The sequence below is a fragment of the Alligator sinensis genome, unplaced genomic scaffold, assembly GCF_000455745.1.
Source record: "Alligator sinensis unplaced genomic scaffold, ASM45574v1 scaffold156_1, whole genome shotgun sequence".
Taxonomy (NCBI): Eukaryota; Metazoa; Chordata; order Crocodylia; family Alligatoridae; genus Alligator; species Alligator sinensis.
The window spans coordinates 1,973,763-1,993,414 of NW_005841844.1; the positions used below are offsets into that span (position 1 = coordinate 1,973,763).

General features: G+C 48.9%; 1 protein-coding gene across 3 annotated transcripts in view; it reads left to right on the forward strand.

Annotated features, from left to right (window-relative positions):
- Window positions 1–15,749, forward strand: part of TMEM173 (transmembrane protein 173) — a 125,497-nt gene extending 109,748 nt beyond the window's left edge. For all 3 annotated transcript variants that reach the window (XM_025205932.1, XM_025205936.1, XM_014520836.2), the window contains 6 exons: window positions 6,463–6,707; window positions 7,803–7,983; window positions 9,986–10,094; window positions 10,252–10,490; window positions 11,284–11,470; window positions 13,604–15,749. In XM_025205932.1, coding sequence (XP_025061717.1) covers window positions 6,463–6,707; window positions 7,803–7,983; window positions 9,986–10,094; window positions 10,252–10,490; window positions 11,284–11,470; window positions 13,604–13,797 — 1,155 coding nt within the window. In that variant the 3' untranslated portion in view covers window positions 13,798–15,749. The remainder of the gene's footprint in view (window positions 1–6,462; window positions 6,708–7,802; window positions 7,984–9,985; window positions 10,095–10,251; window positions 10,491–11,283; window positions 11,471–13,603) is intronic.
- The last annotated feature ends 3,903 nt before the right edge of the window (window positions 15,750–19,652 follow it).

Below are 19,652 nucleotides of genomic sequence, written 5' to 3' on the forward strand. Positions count from 1 at the left end.
TGCAGGGCCTGCAGGTGGAACGTCAGGACCTGGCTGCGCAGGCACACCAGGCCCTGCCCCCCCTCCCGCAAGGGGAGGGTCAGCACCCGTGCAGAGACCCAGTGCCGTCTTGGCCAGAAAAACCCCAGCGCCCGTCCCTGGAGCCTGGCAAGAACCTCGGGGGGCACGGGGAGGGTACTGAAGCGGTACCACAGCATGGACAGGACCAACTGGTTCAACACCAGCGCCCGGCCCCGCAGGGACAGGCACCGCAGCAGCCCCGTCCACGCCCCGATCCGCCTCGCCACCCTCAGTGTTTCTGGCTCAGAGTGGTCTGTAGCACCTTGGCACAGTCCTCTCCAACGCTGCCTGCAGAGCCTGTGCCCAGCATGCAATGGCTGGTCCACCCCCAGGCCCTGGCAGTGATGACCTGCGCCCTGGGCTTCTCTTTGCTGCCCTGCTTGCTGTGCTTCACTGCCGTGGCAACCACCACGTGGCCCTGGTCAGCCTCAGCTATGCCTGCCCCCCTGTGCTGCACAGCCAGGTGGCCAGACTCACCACGGCATTTGAGGCTCCCTGCCACCATGCTGCTGCCACCCAGTCCCTGGGCTGCCACCTGGACCCTGGCAGGTACCTCGATGATGCCCATGTGGATACCACCATGGGTGCCATCCTGGGGCTCCAGCCCTGCTGCCTGTGGGCCCACCTGGCCCACCAGGACTGGTGGCTGCACATCATCCAGACCACCTGGGATGACTAGCACTGACTGGACTCAGTCCAAATGATGCAGGGCACCTTCCAGGAGCTCCTTGAGCAGCTCCACCCACACCTGGAGTGGCAGGTCACCACCATGCAGCTGCCTCTCCCCATAGAGACCCTACTGTCTATCACCCTGCTCAAGCTGGCCACATTCGGCAGCCTGCACTACACTGGTCACTTCTTTGTCATGGGCAAAGTCACCACTGGGGATGCTATCCTGGAGGTCTGTGGCACCCTCCAGGTAATGCTGGGGCACATTGTGCTCCATGTGCATGACCCCCTGGCAGTGTTGGTGGGGTTCCACACCCTGGGCTTCCCCCCATGCATCGGGGCCCTGGATGGGACCCACATCCCCATCATCTGCCCACTCTGCAGCGATCACCCCTACTACAGCTGGTGGGGCTTTCACTTTGTCATGCTGCAGGCCATTGTCACCAATGTGAGCGCCGGCTGGGTGCATCTTCTGTAACTCCACCCTGTGAGCCCTGGTGGAGAGCGGGCACTTCACACCAGGTGTGCCAGACCTCCAGCTGGATGAGGTGATGGTCCTGCCTTTCCTCATCAGAACCTACCTACCTCCTCCTCCCATGGCTCACGCAGCCCTGCGCTGGCCAGCTAGACCCCTGCTAGACTCTTCAACGGGTGCCTGGGCCAGACCTGTGCACTGGTGAAGTGTGCCTTTGGGCACCCGAAGGGATGCTGGTACACCCTCACTGCTTGTCGCAAGGTCGTGGAGGCCAACATCCCTTGGGTTATTGTTGCAGCCTGTGTGCTGCATAACATCTGCGAGGCCCAGAGTGAGCTCTTCTGTGAGGCCTGGGCAGAGGAGACAGTGGGCAGAGGATGCCTGGCAGCAGGAGCACCAGCTGTGGCAGCAGTGATGGCACTCCCCCCCCACCCCCTGCTCCCCTGAAGCCCCAGGTCTACCTGGGAAGGGGGCCAGACCACCATATGCAAGAGGCACTGGCAGACCACCTGCTTCTGCAACCCTTCTGTAGGCCATCTGGCCACTGCGCACCCCCAGCACCATATTCACTGTGGACAGTTTTCTATAAAGCACTTTATTTTCTTCTACAAACAGTTCCCTCCCACCCTCCCTCCTGAACTACATAGCGCCTCCCACCCTCCCAAACACCAGACCCCACTACCAACCACCAATAAAGCACCCTCTTCCCCATGCAAACTATGTACACTGTGTTCTGTGTGTGCTCCCAGGATAGGGGGGCAGTGGGTGAAGGCACTTATAGGCTGGATCCTGGGGACAGGCACCCAGCACCCTGGGCTCTGGCTGCACTACCACTGGTGCACATGCCTCGGTGAGGCTGGCAGGCAGGGGGCAAGAATGCCCCTGTTGAGAGTGCTCCAAGTGTGCTGTGACGAGCTGTTTGCATGCACCAAAGGGTGCCTGACCCACTACTCCCTGCTGCTGATGATCGCCATGCTGCCCCAGGCACACCTGAGGACCTGGCATGGGACCCTGATGGTCAATGGTGTGGCAAGCAAGCCCTTGCTTCCCTGCAACACATGCTGTTATCTGGAGGGGTACTTGTGCCTACACTACATGTTCCTGCCCCCCACAGCCAAGGACATCACTGCCGGCATTGATGTTTTTCTCTGCATCTGAGAGGCCCATGGCTAGCTCGCTGAGGGAGGACTGGCTGTTCAGTAAAGTTTTGCACTGCCTCCCGGCTCCCTGTGTGTTGTGAGGGTGAAGGGCTCTCCTCCCACTGCAGAGCTTCCTGGATGGGCATGGCAGGCATCCCCAGTAGCCCAAGTGTGTCCCCCTGGCAGTGACAATGTGAAGCTCCCGCTGGCATCCTGGGGTGCAGGGGTGTGGTGCCTGCCCGGCTGGGCAGTGGCCGCTTCTGGGGAGGAGCTGGAGCTTGTCAGACTGAGTGGTGCTATCCTCAGGCTGTCGTCCTAGGTGGGGCAGTGCACCTAAAGCTGGCATGGAGAGTGTGGGCCCAGGCTGCCAAAGCTGCTGGACAAGGTGGGGGGAGTCGGGGGGGGGGAACACACTGGGACGTGTCCCTGATGCCACAAGGGGTCCTCCCCAACAGAAGATTCGTCACCGCTGTCAGGCCATGGCGGAGACTCTGACAGGCCGCCTGTCTGTGCTGGAGAATACAGTGCGGCTGTGCCCAAGGTCCTGGGGTGTAAGGATGTGGTCCAGCTGCTGCATAAAGGGCCTGGTCCTGTGGGCAGCCCATGACCAGTGGTTGTAGTTGGTGACATGGACCCACTGCGCCCACAGGGCCTTGAACTTTATGCGGCACTGTCGCGCCAACTGGTCATGCCCATGCTTTTGCATGTGGTCTGCCAGGGCCTCGTAGGTGTGGGTGTTGAAATGCCTGCCCCAGACAAACAGGCTGTGGACCTTGGCATCGCCCCACAGTGCCACAAGATCTGCGGTCTTGTCCTGGGACCAGTTGGGCCCCTGGGATGTGGTGTGTGGCATCAGGGATGATGCCAATGTGGCTCCCTTGATGGGCCTCAGGGGCTGCAGCTGAGAGTCCAGGTGCTTCCAGGCCTTGGCAGGTGTCTGCAGCACAAGGGCACAGCAGACACATGTGGGGCTGGCCCAGGGGCCAGCACCAGGGTCTGTGTAAGCTGCTGCAGCCAGCACGGTGCCAGTGCCACAGGACCCAGTGGCCAGAGGCAGGCAGCAGGCCCTGGGGTCACTGCAGAGTTTTAAAGGCCAGGTTGGGGCAGGCAAAAAGCCACCTTAGCCCTGAGGCTGGAGAAGCACTGAGCCCCATGGCCCTGGGGCTAGCCTTAGGGTGGGCCCCTGGTGGTGAGGCTGACTGGGAGCAAATTTGCTCCCAATTAACATTTACACATGTGCTACTGCACAGTAATTATTGTGCAGTTAATTTGCTACCTGCATTTTTAGGTAGTAAGCTAACTGCACAGTAGACTAATTTACTTCACAGTAAGTGCCTGCAAGCGTAGATGATGACACTTTACTGTACAGTAAATTAGTCTACTGTACAGTAAAGCATCTTGTGTTGACGCGCCCATAGAGTCATAGAGAAGTAGGACTGGAAGGTGCCTTCAAAGGTCATCTAGTACAACTTCTTGCCTAAGGCAGGTTCATCCCTATCCAAACCATCCCCTACAATCATAATCTAAACTCTACCTAAGACTACCATCAACCCTGACACAACATAGACCTAGTGGAGAATAGATTCAGGTTAGACATTAGGAAGAAATTTTTCACAGTAAGGGTGGCCAGAATCTGGAATGGGCTGCCAAGAGAGGTGGTACTATCATCTAACTTGGAGGTCTTCAAGAGGAGGCTAGATAGGCACCTGGCTGGGATCGTCTGACCTTGGTCCCTTTCCTGCCTGGGGCAGGGAGTCAGACACGATGATCCTTCTGAGTCCCTTCTGACTACAATCTATAAATCTATGAATCTATAAACACCCTGACCTGTTACAGGTAAAGCAAGGAAACCACAGCAGCCCAAGTCCTGCTTCTACATAATTTTGTCAATATATGTGGAAGAAGTCCTGTGTAGAGGGCCACACTCCTGCTACAGAGGATGTCAAAAACCCCTACAGTTCATACCAATCTGATCATGGGATAAAATTCCTTCCTGACCCCAAATATGGCAGTTGGTCTGACCCTGAGTTGAGGGGCAAGACCCTCTAGCCAGGAACCTCAAGCTTTACTCCTACCAGGAGAATTAGCACACCCCAGTTGAAGTCCCCAGCCTTAGCTGGAGCCAACACAATGCCACTGAGGAAGCTTAAAAACACCCTGACACATATTGCATAAAAAGAGGGAGCAGGAGCAACCAGCAAAGCTCAAAAGCATGGCAAATAACCATAGTAGAACATAGACATAGCTACGCCTAGATCATTCCTGACCAATGACTGTCCAGCCTCTTCTTCTTGAACATCTTCAGTGATGGAGTGTCCACAACTACCCTACACAATCTATTCCACCGACTCACTATTCTCACGGTGAAAAAGTTTTTTTCTGGATATCCAAACTACTTTGCTGCAACTGCAAGCCAATGGTCCATGTCCTCCTCTCTGCAGCAAGAGAAATGGTGCTTTCCTTCTTTATGGCAGCCTTTCAGGTATTTGAAGATTGCTGTTATGTCCCCTTTTAAGTGTCTTTTCCATAAGTGAACCATGCCTAGCTCCTTCATCCTCTCCTCATATGACTTGCCTTCCAAGCCCTTGATCATCTTTGTCGCCCACCTCTGGACCTTTTCTAACTTCTCCCCTTCCTTTTTAAGATACAGAGCCCACAGTAGCACACAGTACTCCAGATGAGGCCTAACAAGTGCTGAGTAGGAAGGCACTATCATCTCCTGTGTTTGGCACCTAAAGCTTCTATTGATGCATCCCAAAGCTTCATTTGCCTTTTGTGCAGTTGCATCACACTGCAGGTTCATAATGAGTCTGTGGTCTACCAAGGCACCAAAGTCCTTTTCCATAGAGCTGCCGTACAGCCAGGTGTTACCCATTTTGTATTTGTGTTTTTGATTATTCCTCCTAAGGTGTAGCACCTTGCATTTGTCTACATTGAACTTCATCCTGTCAGCTCTAGCCCAATTTTTACGATCTGTTGAGATTCTTCTGAACTCCGCTTGCATCCTTCAACATTTTCGCAGTTGTTCCCAATTTCACGTCATCCACAGACTTGCTCAGGAAGCTTTCTATGCCAGCATTCAAATTATTAATAAATGTTGAACAGTACTGAGCTCAGGACAGACCCCTGTGGGACTTCACTCAAAACCTCCTGCCATTTTGACATGGACTTGTTAATAATTACCCTTTGCTTGGGGCTATTGAGCCAGTTATCTATCCACATTGTACTAGTTGTCTCCAACCTCCATTTCTCCAATTTGTTTATAAGAAGGTTTTGTGGGACCTTGTCACAAGCCTTGCTGAAATCCAGATACACGATATTCACAGCATTCCCTTCATCAACCCAAGTAGCTACTCTGTCAGAGAAAGAAATTAGGTTTGTTTGACATCATTTGTTTTTCAAAAATCCATACTGGTTGCTTGGAATCACCCTTTCTTCCTCCAGATGCTTGCAAATGGCCTTCCTTAGGATATGCTCCAGTAACTTCCCAGGTACTGAGGTAAAGCTAACCAATCTGTAGTTCCCCGGGTCCTCCTCCTCACCTTTTTTTAAAGAGGGGCATACCCTCCAGTCCTGTGGTACCTGGCCCATCTCCCATAACTTCATGGAGATCATTGCCAAGGGCTACAATTCTTTCAGGACCCTGGAATGAAGCTCATCCAGCCCTACTGACCTAAATTCATTTAGACACAACAAAAACTCTCTGACCATCTCTTTTGTATCTCCTTCCTCAGCTTGCCCTCTTCCTTATCCAGATAATCCCTATTAGGTGCCTGGCAGTTTTAAATTTTCTGTGAAGACAGGCAAAGTGGCTGTTGAGTAGCTCTGCTTTCTTTGATATTTCTTGGGCTGCTTCTGTTAACGCCTCGGCAAGTTGTGGAATCTTTTTCACTGATGGCTCTCAAGAAAAGGATGGGTCAGATCTTCAACCCGTCTTGTCCAGTATCCTGTCACAGTGACAGTGAGTGGATGCTGAAAGGGAGAGTGAACTGGGTCTGACTACTGTTCTCTCTCACCTGCAGCCTCCAGTATATTTGCATTCATGCAGGGGGTTGGACTAGAAGTCCCCTGAGGTCCTTCCAGCTCTATGATGCTAAGATGTTTTTTTCTTTGCTACAGATGCCTCATGATGTGGACAGGCCCAATGGCCCAGCTCACCCCCTCATCTCAAAACCCCGGGGGAAATGGGCTCAGTACACAAACTACATTTGCATTGTTCTCTGTATGTTGGTGCTGTATCTCAAGGAGGAGAGCCTTTATCAAGCTGCACAGTGCTTCACCTTCCACTTCATGGCCCTGCAGATTGGAGCACTGCTCAAAGGGGTCTGCTACTTCTCAGAAGAAATCCACCACGTCAGATCCAGGTGAGTGAGTTTACAGCCCTTCTCTCTTGAGAGACACTTTGGGCGATACTTCTAAATGATCCCTGAAATAAGTGAGCAAGTCCCAGCCATGCAGGCACATGCCCGGTTCATGGATTCATAGATTCATAGATTGTAAGAGGCTGGAAGGGACCTTGCAAGATCATCGGGTCCAGCCCCCTGCACTAGGCAGGAAAGACACCTGGGGTCAGATTCTGCTCACTGACCAGGAGCCATCTGTCTGGAATGTGAGGAGCCATGGGCTTTGTCAACAGCACTTCCCTGAAGTCACCACTGACTACACTTGGCCAGGCTGGGAGGCCTCTGCTTTGTACTTATTTTTCTTGAGCTGCTGCCTCCTAGCACTCAGGCACCTGAATTCCTCCCAGCCTAGTGAAGCTCAGTGCTGTCCTCTCTCTGTGTGATCTGACTCCTCTTCTCTCATCTCTTGGTGATTTGCCGTTTCCCCTCCTCCCTACCTGTAAGCGTTTCTGACATCTCTCTACTCAGCCTCCTCCTTCTCTCTCTCCATCCCTCTCTTCTTTCCTCCCTTTCCTGGAGGGAGTAGCTGTGTGGCTCTTCCCCCAATACTCATGCAGGAAAGTGCAGGAAAACTTAAGTCACAAGTCAAAGCTGTATCATCCATTCCTATAGTGACATCAGGGCACTGAAAGCTCCTTTGAGAGACTTGTCTTTCATTGTCCTGGCTGTAGTCAGCTCCCCGCCAATACATGTTCACCCCCAGGACCATCAGCTCTCAGAGAGTAATCCTTTACCCTGTTACTGCAAAAGAGCCATGCTCACCAGGTCAGCCTTGGCTGTGGTACCTCTCAGATCTCCCTTAAAGAGACACCCACCAATGCAAAGTACTGCACAGCAAAGGCTGTATTGCATGTGGCCATTAGCATTAGCTAATAGACCCTCAGTACTGGCAGAAATGACATCCCTGCCTGCTACACCACTTGGGATTACTCCACCAGATGTTGCCCACTCTTTAAGGACCCAGGGCACCTCATTCTTTGGGCAGGGCAGCTCCATGCATTGGGCTGCATCTGCCCACAGGCCTGCAGGACCGGACTTAATCGCATTGCTCTTTAGGTACTGTGGCAGTTACTGGAGGGCACTGAACGCTTGCCTGAATGTGGAGCGGCATGTGCCCCTGATGCTGATCTGTGGGTGCGCCTACCTGACCCTGCTCAGCCAGAATGGGCTCCAGCTTTGTCTCAGCCTGATGCTTGTATGCCTCTGCCAGCTCCTCAACACTGCTTTCAGGCTTCACGTAAGGGCAGGACAACCTAGTAACTCCTCCCCCACTTACCCCAGCAGCCCTTCTACTCCCTGCAGGAAGCCCAGCTGACACAGGCCTTGTCTGTGTATCCCACACTACCCTTGTGGGAAGATTAGTCCCTCTGCAGTTACTTACGGTGTAAATCTGCAGTAGCAGTTGTTATACCCTTTCTGCTAAGGAGTCTTAGTGCTTTGTCTTAGGCAGGAGAGGTCTGTGCTGTACTGACCTGAAGTCCCAGGTTCAATGAAAACATATGATGCTGACCCATCCAGGGCCATCTTGTGCTATCTGTGCACAGCAAATGCACTGATTTTTATCTTGTCATTCTGGTCAATCAGTACATGTCACTGTGAGAGCTATTAACCCCAATTCAGCTTCAACTGTCCTTTTATAAGTAGAACTAGGAGCAGTAGGATGGAACAGAGCAAAATAAAATTTGAGCATGAACCCAGCATGGAGCACTGGGGGGATGGAGGGGGACCTGTGCTTGATTACAGCTTGTGCTACACATGCTTGTGGGGGATGTAAGAAATAACAAGCAATAATATCCTGAGTATCAATTACGGAAGGTGAGACTTCCATGGAAGAGCTATCCCTTAGTCCTTAACATCTGGAAAGGGTGAGGTGCTGCTTTGCACGGAGTAGTGCTGTATATAGGGACTGAGCTAGCTGTCCTGCTAAGTCACCCTCCTCCCTCATCCCTAGGCCAGGTCCTTGCTATATGGCTAATATTTGCCCTGTCTGCTCAGGCCACCATATTTCCAGATGAACTGCTTCAGGACTAACAACGCAGTAAAACACCTCTCAATAGTTCAGCTCATTAATATTTGATCTCATTGTCCCAATACTGCCATTCATCCCAGTGGGGGAACCAGCTACCTAATTTGTTCCAACCAGCTTTTAATGAGCACAATACCCCTTGGTTCCAGTACTGTCCTCAGGAACATTCAGAGCTCCCAGTGACATTAGAAGACTGGTGTTTTTAAACCTGCAAGTCAAGAAAATGCTTCTTCAGAGGTGTATATGTTTCTGCAGTCTCCAAAGGGTTAATTAATGGGAGTGCTGCAGGCTTACAGAAACACTGGTGTATACCCAGAGTATTTCTAATGGTTTTGGTGTGAAACCTTTGGATTTACATCACTGGAATGGAGAGAAGAGTATGGTCCAATATAAGAAATATAGATCCTAAAAAGGATGCATTGGTGAAAGAAAGATCTGAGCTGACTAAGGGATTTGAACACCCAATACACATTAAAAATGAATATGCCCTTAGAACACCTAATTCATATGCAGATGAATGGGCCCCTAGGTGTGTCTGAACATCTCAGCTTTAGCTTCTAAAGCACAGCATTTGAAGTCAAGCTCTGCTTCCAGCTGTGCTGTTTAAGCTGTAGGCCTGAGCAGGGTATAAATTGGGGGTTATCACCAGCCATGGAAGTGTCACTAGTATATGTGATCAGAATTGGTCCAGCTATGGGCCTAGGGGTAAACCACATCACTAGGTTGGTTCTCAGGTTCCTTATCTGTTAATGAGGCAGATGGTGCTGATTGAACTGCCTTGCCAATAGCTGAGTGCTAAGCAAAGTACTTTAAGACCTTCTGTCACAGGGTGTTGTAGAATGGCACTATAAGTAGGTTGTCCATAAGGAAATCTGGGACAACCAGGACACTGTCCCCATTACCACCATGCTCTCATGAGTCAGTGCCCCTGCAAGGCACTCCACCACTCCAACTCCTGGTCAGACTGCACCCTACACCTGCATTTCTGGGGTGCCTATTATAATTCTCAACAGCCAGCTGGGACTGCCTCTGAAATCCAGGACTGTCCCTCCTAAACCAGGACATGTGGTCACCCTGGAGGGGAAAGTACAGTTGCTTTGTTTGCAACTATATTTAGAGAGACAGGGCTATATGGAAGCTGGTGGAGTGGGATGAAACCTTACTTGACTTGTGAAGCTGTTTACTTAATGACATTTCTCCCTCCAATCCATAGAGACCCAGTACAGTGGAAATTTCTGAAATCTGTGAAAAGTACAACCGCAATGTAGCCTATGGACTAGCCTGGTCCTATTATGTTGGCTATTTAAAAATAGTGCTGCCACGTAAGTAGTTTTTTCTGTGTTACCATCTAATCCAGGAATAAAATTGCTTTATAAAATAACTTCCTTTTTTTATATAATAACAAGGAGCTGAGTAGCCAATCAGACAGCTTCTATCATCATTTCAGTCCCCTCTTCTCAATGTCCTTCTTCCTCCAAGGCCTTAAAGATTCAATAGAAGAGTTCAACAGAACCAATAACAATTTGCTAAAATGGAAGGAAACCTGGAAATTGCACATCCTGATCCCACTCAGCTGTGAGATATATGATGACCTGCAAAAAGCTGATAGCAACATCCATTTCTGGAGGGATCTCCCAGAGCTGAGGCTGGACCAAGCTGGCACTAAGGGAAGAGTGTACAAGCAAAATGTCTATGAAGTTATAGATGAAGACAGAAAGGTATGTCTACCATAGGATGTTTCAAGTTGAAGATTCATAGGAGAAAGGGCACAAGCCAAAAGAGGCCTGAGACAGGAGGCTTAGTTAGGGGTCTAAACTCCTCCAAAGACTGGGAAAATTGCATCCAGGACTCTGATTTGGGCCCCCTCCAAAATTAAGAATTAAGCAAAGTATGGTAGCCATATTCTCAAGGGATGTGGGAGCAGCCTGTGAAGCTTTGGTTCAGAACAAAATCTTGTGGGTTGGGGGGCAAAGGGGCATGTGTGTCATCCTTTAAAAATGCCATCTGGCCCTAAAGGTACTGAATCCAGCTGCACATGCTCTTGTACTGGTGGAAGTGGTTATTTCAGGCAAAAGCCCCCAGACATGCAGTGCAGCTGGGCCTACCTGTTTCAGAGCCCATCAGTAGCAGACTATTGATAGCCATCTCAAGTGCTTCAGCCTTGTCCCATGCATCTTGGGAGCTCTTGGGCCATGGTAGATCCCCCTTTTGCCTGCTTGTCCTTCCCTACTGCTCCCATGGAGAAGAGCATCGGTTTCCCACTTAGTCTGCCAACATAGGGTAGGCCCCTCCCTTCCATAAGGAAGAAGAGAGCAGTTGTGGAAGGCTTCTTGGAGGCACAAATGTGGCAGAGCCGGGGTGAAATGGGGAGTGAGTTGTGGTGTGATGCCCAAGGGGTGGGCATTCTTGGGAATGGCTGCCTGGTGAGCAGCTCTCTAATAAGAGGCCCCATAGCCATTGCTTCAGGACTGAAGAACAGTCTTTGCTCTTCCCTCTTTCCCAACCCTCTAGCTGAATTACTGCATTGTGGAGTATGCCACCCCGCTAAAGACCCTCTTCACAATGTCTCATGATGAAAGTGCTGCCTTCAGCCGGGAAGATCGCGTGGAGCAAGCCAAGCTCTTCTACAGGACCCTGGAGGAGATCTTGCAGAACTCCAAGGAGTGTGCAGGCTCCTATCGGCTCATTGTGTATGAAGGTGAGCAGGAACTTAGTGCAGCTCCAGGAGCACACAGCAGGACTGAGTTACTGTCTCACTGATGCGCTCTAATTTTCTCTCCTCTGTAGCAGAGGAGCTAAAAAATGCTCATTGGTCTCTATGGCATGAAGCCTGTTTATATACCCTGCCCTGGCACGTACATGTGGATTTTAACATGCATGGTCTCCTGTGCTGTGGGTGTCCTTCCTCCACCATAAGCCCCTAGCAGACATGGCCAGATCACTTAGGGGCAGATGATCTATATCTGCACATACTTCTTCAGGGGCAGGGGCTTGGGGGAGGTTCGCCTGTCTTTGCACCACATAGACCTATAGGGCTGGGTATACTCTGAGGACATAGCTTGCCAGCTTCTAAAGTGCCTCTTATGTGCAGCAAGGTCCCTAATATTCCAGAGGGACTATTATGGGGGAGGTCCCGAGGGACCTCTATGAGACACACATCCCAATGGCATGGGGACTGAAACACAATTTTTTTCTTGGTGATGATCCCGGGGCTGAGGTTTGGCCTACTCCTATCTAGCCATTTTGGCCCTTAGACCTGTTTCTCCAGCATTTTTATTTTACTGGTGCCAGCCAAAAAGTGGCAATACTTTTCATTTCTTGCTGAATTTCCAGAAAAGATTGAGAGCTTTTTTTAAGTAAGGAAAAGTGCATAATTTATCATATTTGTCTACTTTTTCAAGACTGGGACAGGAAGGGGTAGTTATTTTTTTAAAAATTAGAATGGGTTTTTTCCCTACTTTCTTTAATGTCCTTCCTGTTTCCTGTCTTTCCAATGGAAGGAGGAGTTTAAAAAGTGGTTATTTTTACCATTAAAAAAGCCAGTTTTATTCTGATTTTTTTATTCCAGCCTCATTTTAATAAATGAAAAACTTCCATCCACATAAGGTGTTTTTTTGCCGAAATGATCTTGATTTGAAAAATACCAGTCAGAGGTATGTTGTTCCCTTCTTCCAGCAGAAAGGCAGGCAGGCCCTTGTGGGGAACTTTGGATATCATGCAGTGCTCCTGGATGGGTGACCAACATCAGGGATAAACCTGTATCCTCTGGGTCTTGATACATGAACCTTTCCTGGCAAAGAGGATAATATCCATGGATTATCCAGTACAGACTACTGTATCTCTAGTTGATGGGGGCAAGTAACACATTGGGTGCGACATACATGGATAGCAAAAGTACCTCTCTGTGGAAAAATGCTGGAGAGTTTGGAGCAGAGATGGCTGAAAACGTTTCTGCAGAATGTTAATAATGGAAAAATACCGTGTTGAAACTGAAACATAGTGGAATATGTTTCAGTTCTGAAGAAAATCCTCACCAGGAAATGGTATTCAAAATTTAACATTTCTTTTCAGAAAATACATTTAAAAATTAGTAATGAATTTTTTCAGAAGCAAAAATTGATTTGAAATTTTATTTTTTATTTTATATTTACATTTATATGTATTTATTTGCTAGTAAAACACAAAATATTTATATTTTTATTTTTGTTTTATGAGTTAATATATGATAACTCTTGGTATATCAGTAGCTGTTGATCCATCGTTGTTCATCCTGTATTATAATATGATACATTAAAATTGTTGAACAACCCTGCTTTTATTTTATGCTGAAATAACTGAGCGACTAGTATTGATTGACACATCTAAATTTTTCTAGATCAAAATGTGTGTGGTGTAATGCAACAGTTTTGGTGCTTAGACCAAAGTGTCTCCTATTTGTGGAATAGTGAGTCTTTAACAATAAAGTCTTTAACAATAAAATAAAAATTCAATCAGTCTTTAACAATAAAATAAAAGTTGATGATTTCAGCTATTTTATATCATAAATCATTAGCAGCAGTACAACAATTAACATGTAATAAAATAGTCAAAGCAATGTAAAATCAAGATTCCAAATGAATTCCCAACCTACATTTTTCCTTTTTCTTTTAGGAATTTCTGCTTTGTGAGAAATTTCAAAAGTTATTTGTCCTGAATAAAAAAGTATTGAAATATCAAATTTCCCACAAAGCAAATTCTGGGTTTCAACCAGTGAGAGCCACTGCTTCCTCACATCTCATGGGCTTCCAGCCCAACAAAGCTGATGGGGTTTGTTTTCCATTTTATTTTCCAGAGTCAGGAGCCAGTGAGGGCCATTTCCTGTCAAAGGAGATCCTAAGACACATCAGGCAACAGCACTGCGAAGAATATGCCATGTGCAACGGGAATCACCACAACCCACAGCCCACAGATGTCTTCTCTACGGAGCCCAACCTCCTGATCAGCGATTCTGAGCTGCCTAGGCCTCTCCGTAGTGATGCTTTCTGAAACGTGTACACATGGAAGCCAGGTTTCTGTATTCTCTTTGGGATCTTGAAGTGAACAAGAGTACAGCACTGCAGCCTTCTTCCTTTTGCTATGTGCACTGTTTCCCATCATCACACACTTTCTGAAATCAGAGTTCTCTCAGGGTTACATCTTTACCATTATTATGGGTCAACCCTAAGCCATATATAAGCTGCCCCTTCTATTCCATATCATGCCTTGCTGTGGTGGTATGTCAAGCACAACAGGACAGACAAAATAGTAGGCAGGCTGATTCCTAAGAGAGCTCAGCTTGAGGAACAGAAAGCTTCCTGACCCTGTGATGAAACTCATCTAGGAATCAGTCTGCTTACTACTTGTCTCTCCTGCTGTGCTTGGCTCTAATTCTAGGCAGTAGAGATGAGAGATGTGGTGGAGAAGCACTGGAAGTCAACTACTGAACGCTATGAGATGGGTGCTGATGGCCTTATGTGCCAGTTTCCTCGGTACTGTCTGGGTGAATTCTGGGTGAATACTCTATGGGAGGGGTGGGTGAGCTAGAGGGAAGCTTGACTATGAAACCTGGCCCTCAACGGGGCTTTTGGGGGTTGGGTGGCTGCTACCAAGGATCAACTTTACAGTGGTTAATATAGATAGTCATCATATTTAAGTAAGAGGGCAAGCTATAGAGCAGTCCTGAGTAGAAATTTAGATTTAGCCTGTTCTTCTACAGAAAGCTGAGCACCCCTTTTGTCTGATTTTGGGGAGGTGGGAAAATCAAACATGACTCTTATAAGCTACTTGCATGCTTAACATCTTATTATACCCTAATACTTTACCTATTGTTATACTGCCATACATGTATGGATCTTAAGCATCAGCTTTTTGTAATAAACTAACTTAACATTCTTAGCAGTTACTGCATTTTCCTGTACTTTCAGGCCTTAGTGCTATATTAAGAAGACTGGTACATATTGTGTTTTCTCACATGCAACATACCCCTGAATATAATAAAACACCTTGTTTTTAAGAAGGAAAATGAAGAAGAACATTTTTTTCCAGAGTTATGGCTGCATGGAGCAGGGACAGGGCCTCATCTTTAGGTGACTCATCCTCCCTTTCCTGCTTAACTGAAGCTCAAACCCTAGCTGCTGCTGAAGACTGATCTCCATGGATGGATTCTGATTCTGATTCTGAGCCAAAGAGTCTCCAAGGCTGTGAAACAGGAGGAGAGAGACCATAAGTAGCTAGCAGACAGCAAAATTGCCCTGGGAAAGCTTAGCTTGATCAGTGGAACACCAAGACCATTAAAAAGGAGAAATTATTAATACCTCTGGAGGGAAGAACAATGAACCATAAAGTCAATTCCTCAGCTTCCTGAATAGTAATGCCATAGCTGGTGCACTGTGGAACAAGAATCAAAGCAGGGTGGTTCTATCCCAGTTAGAAAATCAGCTTCCCTGCTTAAAACATGCACCCCAATTGTGGGGAAGCTCTTTTTTGGAGAGAAAGCTGTTTGTTGTTTGTGAGAAAGTGGTATTTTGTATGTGATTTGATACTAGAATGGCATCTCTTGTGATGACAGGAGATTGCCTTGCACTTGCTTCTCTTGGCAGTGTGGTATTTAAGGTGTGTTCTAGTATCTCTATGTTTCTTGTTGGCCTGGGTTCCTTCTGTGTCACCTGCTGATCCAGTCAGAATTGCATGCTACATTGATAAGACAAAATGAGGGTAAAGAAATGCACAATGTACAGGTGTTTTTAGTGAAATGTATATTCAGCCCATACTACAACATAAGAGCGAGGATTTATCTGTTCATTGCATGTAGCTTACTTCCAAGTGTATGACTATTCTTGTGTCAGGGTATTTAAGCTGCAGTTTTGGACCCTCCCCAAGTGGGGAGACGCAGGCAGAAAAGACATTGCACAAACAGCTGCACTGCGGTATGTGGAGCCCCAGCCCAGCTCGTTGCCAGCAGCAGGTGCACACGTGCAATGAGCTGTGCTGGGGCTCAATGGATCCTGGAGCAGCCACTTGCAGCTTCCCAGCTGCCTGCCACAGCCAGCCTCAGACCCCAGTGCAGCTACCTGCAAACTCCCCACCTCCTGTTGCAAGCATCCCCTCCCTGGTTCTCCTCTTCCAGTGCCAGCTGGGGTCCTAGGGCAAGCCAGGCTGGGCCTGTGAGGCCAGGGGCCTCTATTCCCTGCCCCTGGATCTAGGCACAGCAGCTTCTGTCACTGTCAAGCCTCTCACACAGGGGGGAAGGGGGATGGGAGCCCCCCCCTCCCCCACCTCATGGGCCCACCCCAGCTCCCCCTGAACCCACACCAGGGGTAGTTGGATGGTGATCTGTGCAGCATGGAGCCTCTGTTCCCTCCCCTCCCTTCAGCCACTGCTGCCAGCTGACTGGGAGGGGCATGGCTGGGGAAAGGGATGGGAGGCTGCTGGAGTGCCCTCGTCTGCTGGCCTGGGCCAGTGCAGACAGGCTTAGAGCCCCCCTGACAAGCTGACTTTAACTCACGGTGCTTTGTGTAAAGTGACATGAGTTAGAGTGCGCCCCCCAACAAGCTGCCTAAACTTCTGTGCGCAGATTTAGTTTCTGATTTTGCAGACCTGCAGGACCATGCCTTGTTACAATAATTTTGGGTGGCTCCAGGAGCTCTTAATCCCTGGGTTGTTCACACATTTATGCCTTAAAGTGTGTTTAAACACTCTTTATGCAGCTCAAAGCTACACCACTCCAGGACAGAATTATCTCTGTGTTAACCAGTTCCTGTTCCATTAAAGTGTGGCCATTCCCTGCAGATGTGCCACCCAAGTTGAAGTCTTTCATTATCCCAGGATCTCTCACCACCACTATCCTACCTCCCATGTCCCCCATCTTTAGAGCAGGGATAGAAGCCAGTCCTGGCTCACCAGCCTTCTAGTGGCAACTCACAGCTACATCTCCTAGTCCTACCCCTGCTCACCAGTGGCAAGTCACAGCTCTGCAGGTGAGGGGCAGTCAGAGGTCTAGACTAAGGGTGTAACTGCTCCAAACACCAGGTTAGTACTAACACTGATCAGCATTTGTTCAGCTCACAGCGTAAAGTGTAACAAGGCCTTTGACTCACTTCTGACACCACATGCAGTGAGCAGGCGTCAAGAGAGAACCAGGACAGGACCTCATTCCTCCCTACTTGCCATTAGGGGTGTGTGAAGCAGGCCGTATTCAATTTGGATTAGGATTTGGCCCGAATCAAGGACAGTGATTCGATTTGTTGATTCGGATTACTGTCCCTGATTCAATTCAGCTGAATCTGAATCTGACGATTCAATGCTGATTCCGAGAATCAGTGATTCGGGCAAAGACACAGCTTTAAACGTTTTTTCTACATACCTCGAGGTACCAGCATGGCTTGTGAATGCTGCGATGCTGGGGTGGATGGAGTGTCCCACATTAGCGTGGGGGGGCCCACGTGCTCAGCGATGAACCTTGAAGTGGACCAAAACTACTTTTGGTCCGTTTCCGGGTCCGCTGGGGAGCATGCGGGGGCCCCCCACATCCTCCGACCAGCTCAGTGACCAGCCGCGGGGGTCTCCAGGTGCCCCCCCAGACCCAGGAGACACCAGTCACTGAGCCGGAGGGTGTGGGGGGGCCCCCGGCGTATTCTCTGGTGGACCCAGAAGTGAACCAGAAGCGCTTGTGGTCCACTTCTGGGTCTGCTGCCGAACATGCTGGGGAGCTCCTCGCACTCCTGTGGGACGCCCCATGTGCCCCAGCATCGCAGCACTCACGAGCCACCTGATACTTTGAGGTAGGTAGAAAAAACATTTAAAGCTGCGTCTATGTCCGAAACACCGAATTTTTCTGAATTGATTAGGAAGGTTCCAATTCAATTCAGAGAGATTAACGGGTCCTCTGATTCGATTCAGATTCAGCCACCAAATCAGGCCAAATCTCCGCCGAATTGAATCAGGGACCGAAGCTTCGCACAGCCCTACTTGCCATTCCCTCATATCAAACACTTCTTGAAAGTCCCATTGTCTACATACCCTTCTACTGCAGTGTTCTTTATTGGGAAGGCTTTATCATAACCCCTGCACTCCTGGCATAAAGCGGGTGGCCATCCCTACTGGCTGCATCCGCTCCCTGTTTTTACCTTGGGAGAGGCAGCTCCAAGCTAGTGAAGGATTCTTCTGCAAAGCTCTGGGGCATTTAGGCAAATCAGTATTTCTGCATCTCACCTGGAAGTGCCACTGTAAAACCCACCCCGCCCGCTCACTCCCACTCCATGCATCCCAGCTCCCATCACTGAGGCATTACATCAGAGCTACCTTAGAATGGCTCTGAGCATGTGCCCCACACTGCTCTTGGCACACAGTTGGGCTGTAGCAGAAAGCCCCCTTTTCCTCTTGCCTGCATTTGCTCTCCCCTCTTTGGATATGTTTCTCTTTTTCTACCTTTTCTTCCTTCCTCCCTCTTTCACTTTAAGATAAGGAATTGTGTTTTAAAATTTGTATGTGTGCATTTTGTATCTCCCCTTGTATTTTGGTATTTTTATCTATTTGTGTGCCATGGCATTTGTAGCTTATATTTTATACTCCTCACCTTTCAACTTTCCACTGAATGTGTTTAGTTTCATAAGTAAATTATACATTGTAACAATGTTAACAAGGGCAGGAATCAAACTGCCCTTCCCTGTATCAGGCTGGCCCCTGAAAGAGCGAGTGAATCCGTGATTGAATGTGTAACACCATTGAATGTGTAACATAGTAGCAGACAGAAATTAACACCTGGAAGCTGCAGCGTCCGAGGGGGGGGGGAAGTCCAACGAGGGTCAATGACCCCTGGATTGGGCAAACCTGAAAACTGGGGAGTCACCAAAGTCTGCAAAGGACAGATAAAAGGCAGTGAAAAGTGACCCTCAGTGGTGCCCTCGATCTCCAACTCGACCAGACCTGTCCAGCCAGAAGGACCAGCCGGCGACCCCCTTCTGGAAGATAACACCACGGTGAAAGAAGCCTCAACGACAGACTCCAGCGCTTATAGGATAGGTAAACCTAACTCTGTAGCCTGCTACTGTATGTGTGTGTGTGTGTGCATGTGTGTGTGTGTGTGGGGACCAGCCCCAAGGTTTATGATTACAGTGTTTCAATCTGCCTAATAAACTAGAATTTTAAGGATCCTGAGTTGGACATTTGTAGCCAACAGGGCATGTTTACTGGCCTGCACTCAGGGCTGTTCAGAGGCAACTGCCCTGCCTCACTTCTTGGATTTCACATATGTGTAGTGTGAGTGAGCGGGCAGAGCGTGCTGTGTGGCAGTGCTCCCAGGCACAGCACAGAGGTAGGGTAGATGTGCCTGTAGACACAGAGGAAAGGGGATAAGAGCAAGGCAGTCTTAGAGCTAGCTCAGCTGGGTGGTTAAAAAGCAGTTGTGGTTTTGCCATTAAACTGCTTTCCTATGCTCAGGAACAAGTTTAGCCCTGCAAGTTAAGGGTGAATGTCTGAACTGGGTGTAACAGCTGCACTAGTGTCTGCTCAAGGTTGAGACAGCCTGATCCTATGACACTGAGCCTAAGCAATGCAGAGCACTCTTAGTGCCCTGGCTTCTCTCTGTCACTAGGAAATGGAGTTGCAGCTTGGTATTCCCAGACTGTTTTTCCTGCCCATTCATCCTTTTCCCCAGCTTATCCTGCAGTGTCCATCTCTGTCAGCAATGAGCAGTGTGCCTGACTTCCCCTCTGCCAATGACTAGATGACTTGGAATGTTAGAAAGTCTGATCTTATAAATAAAGTGAATCAGATTTTTTAGATGTTTTCTTTCTCTTCTTCACTACCCCCACCTGATCCCTGACTCATTTCTCTGCACACTAAGAGCTTGCTTAGGAGGATCT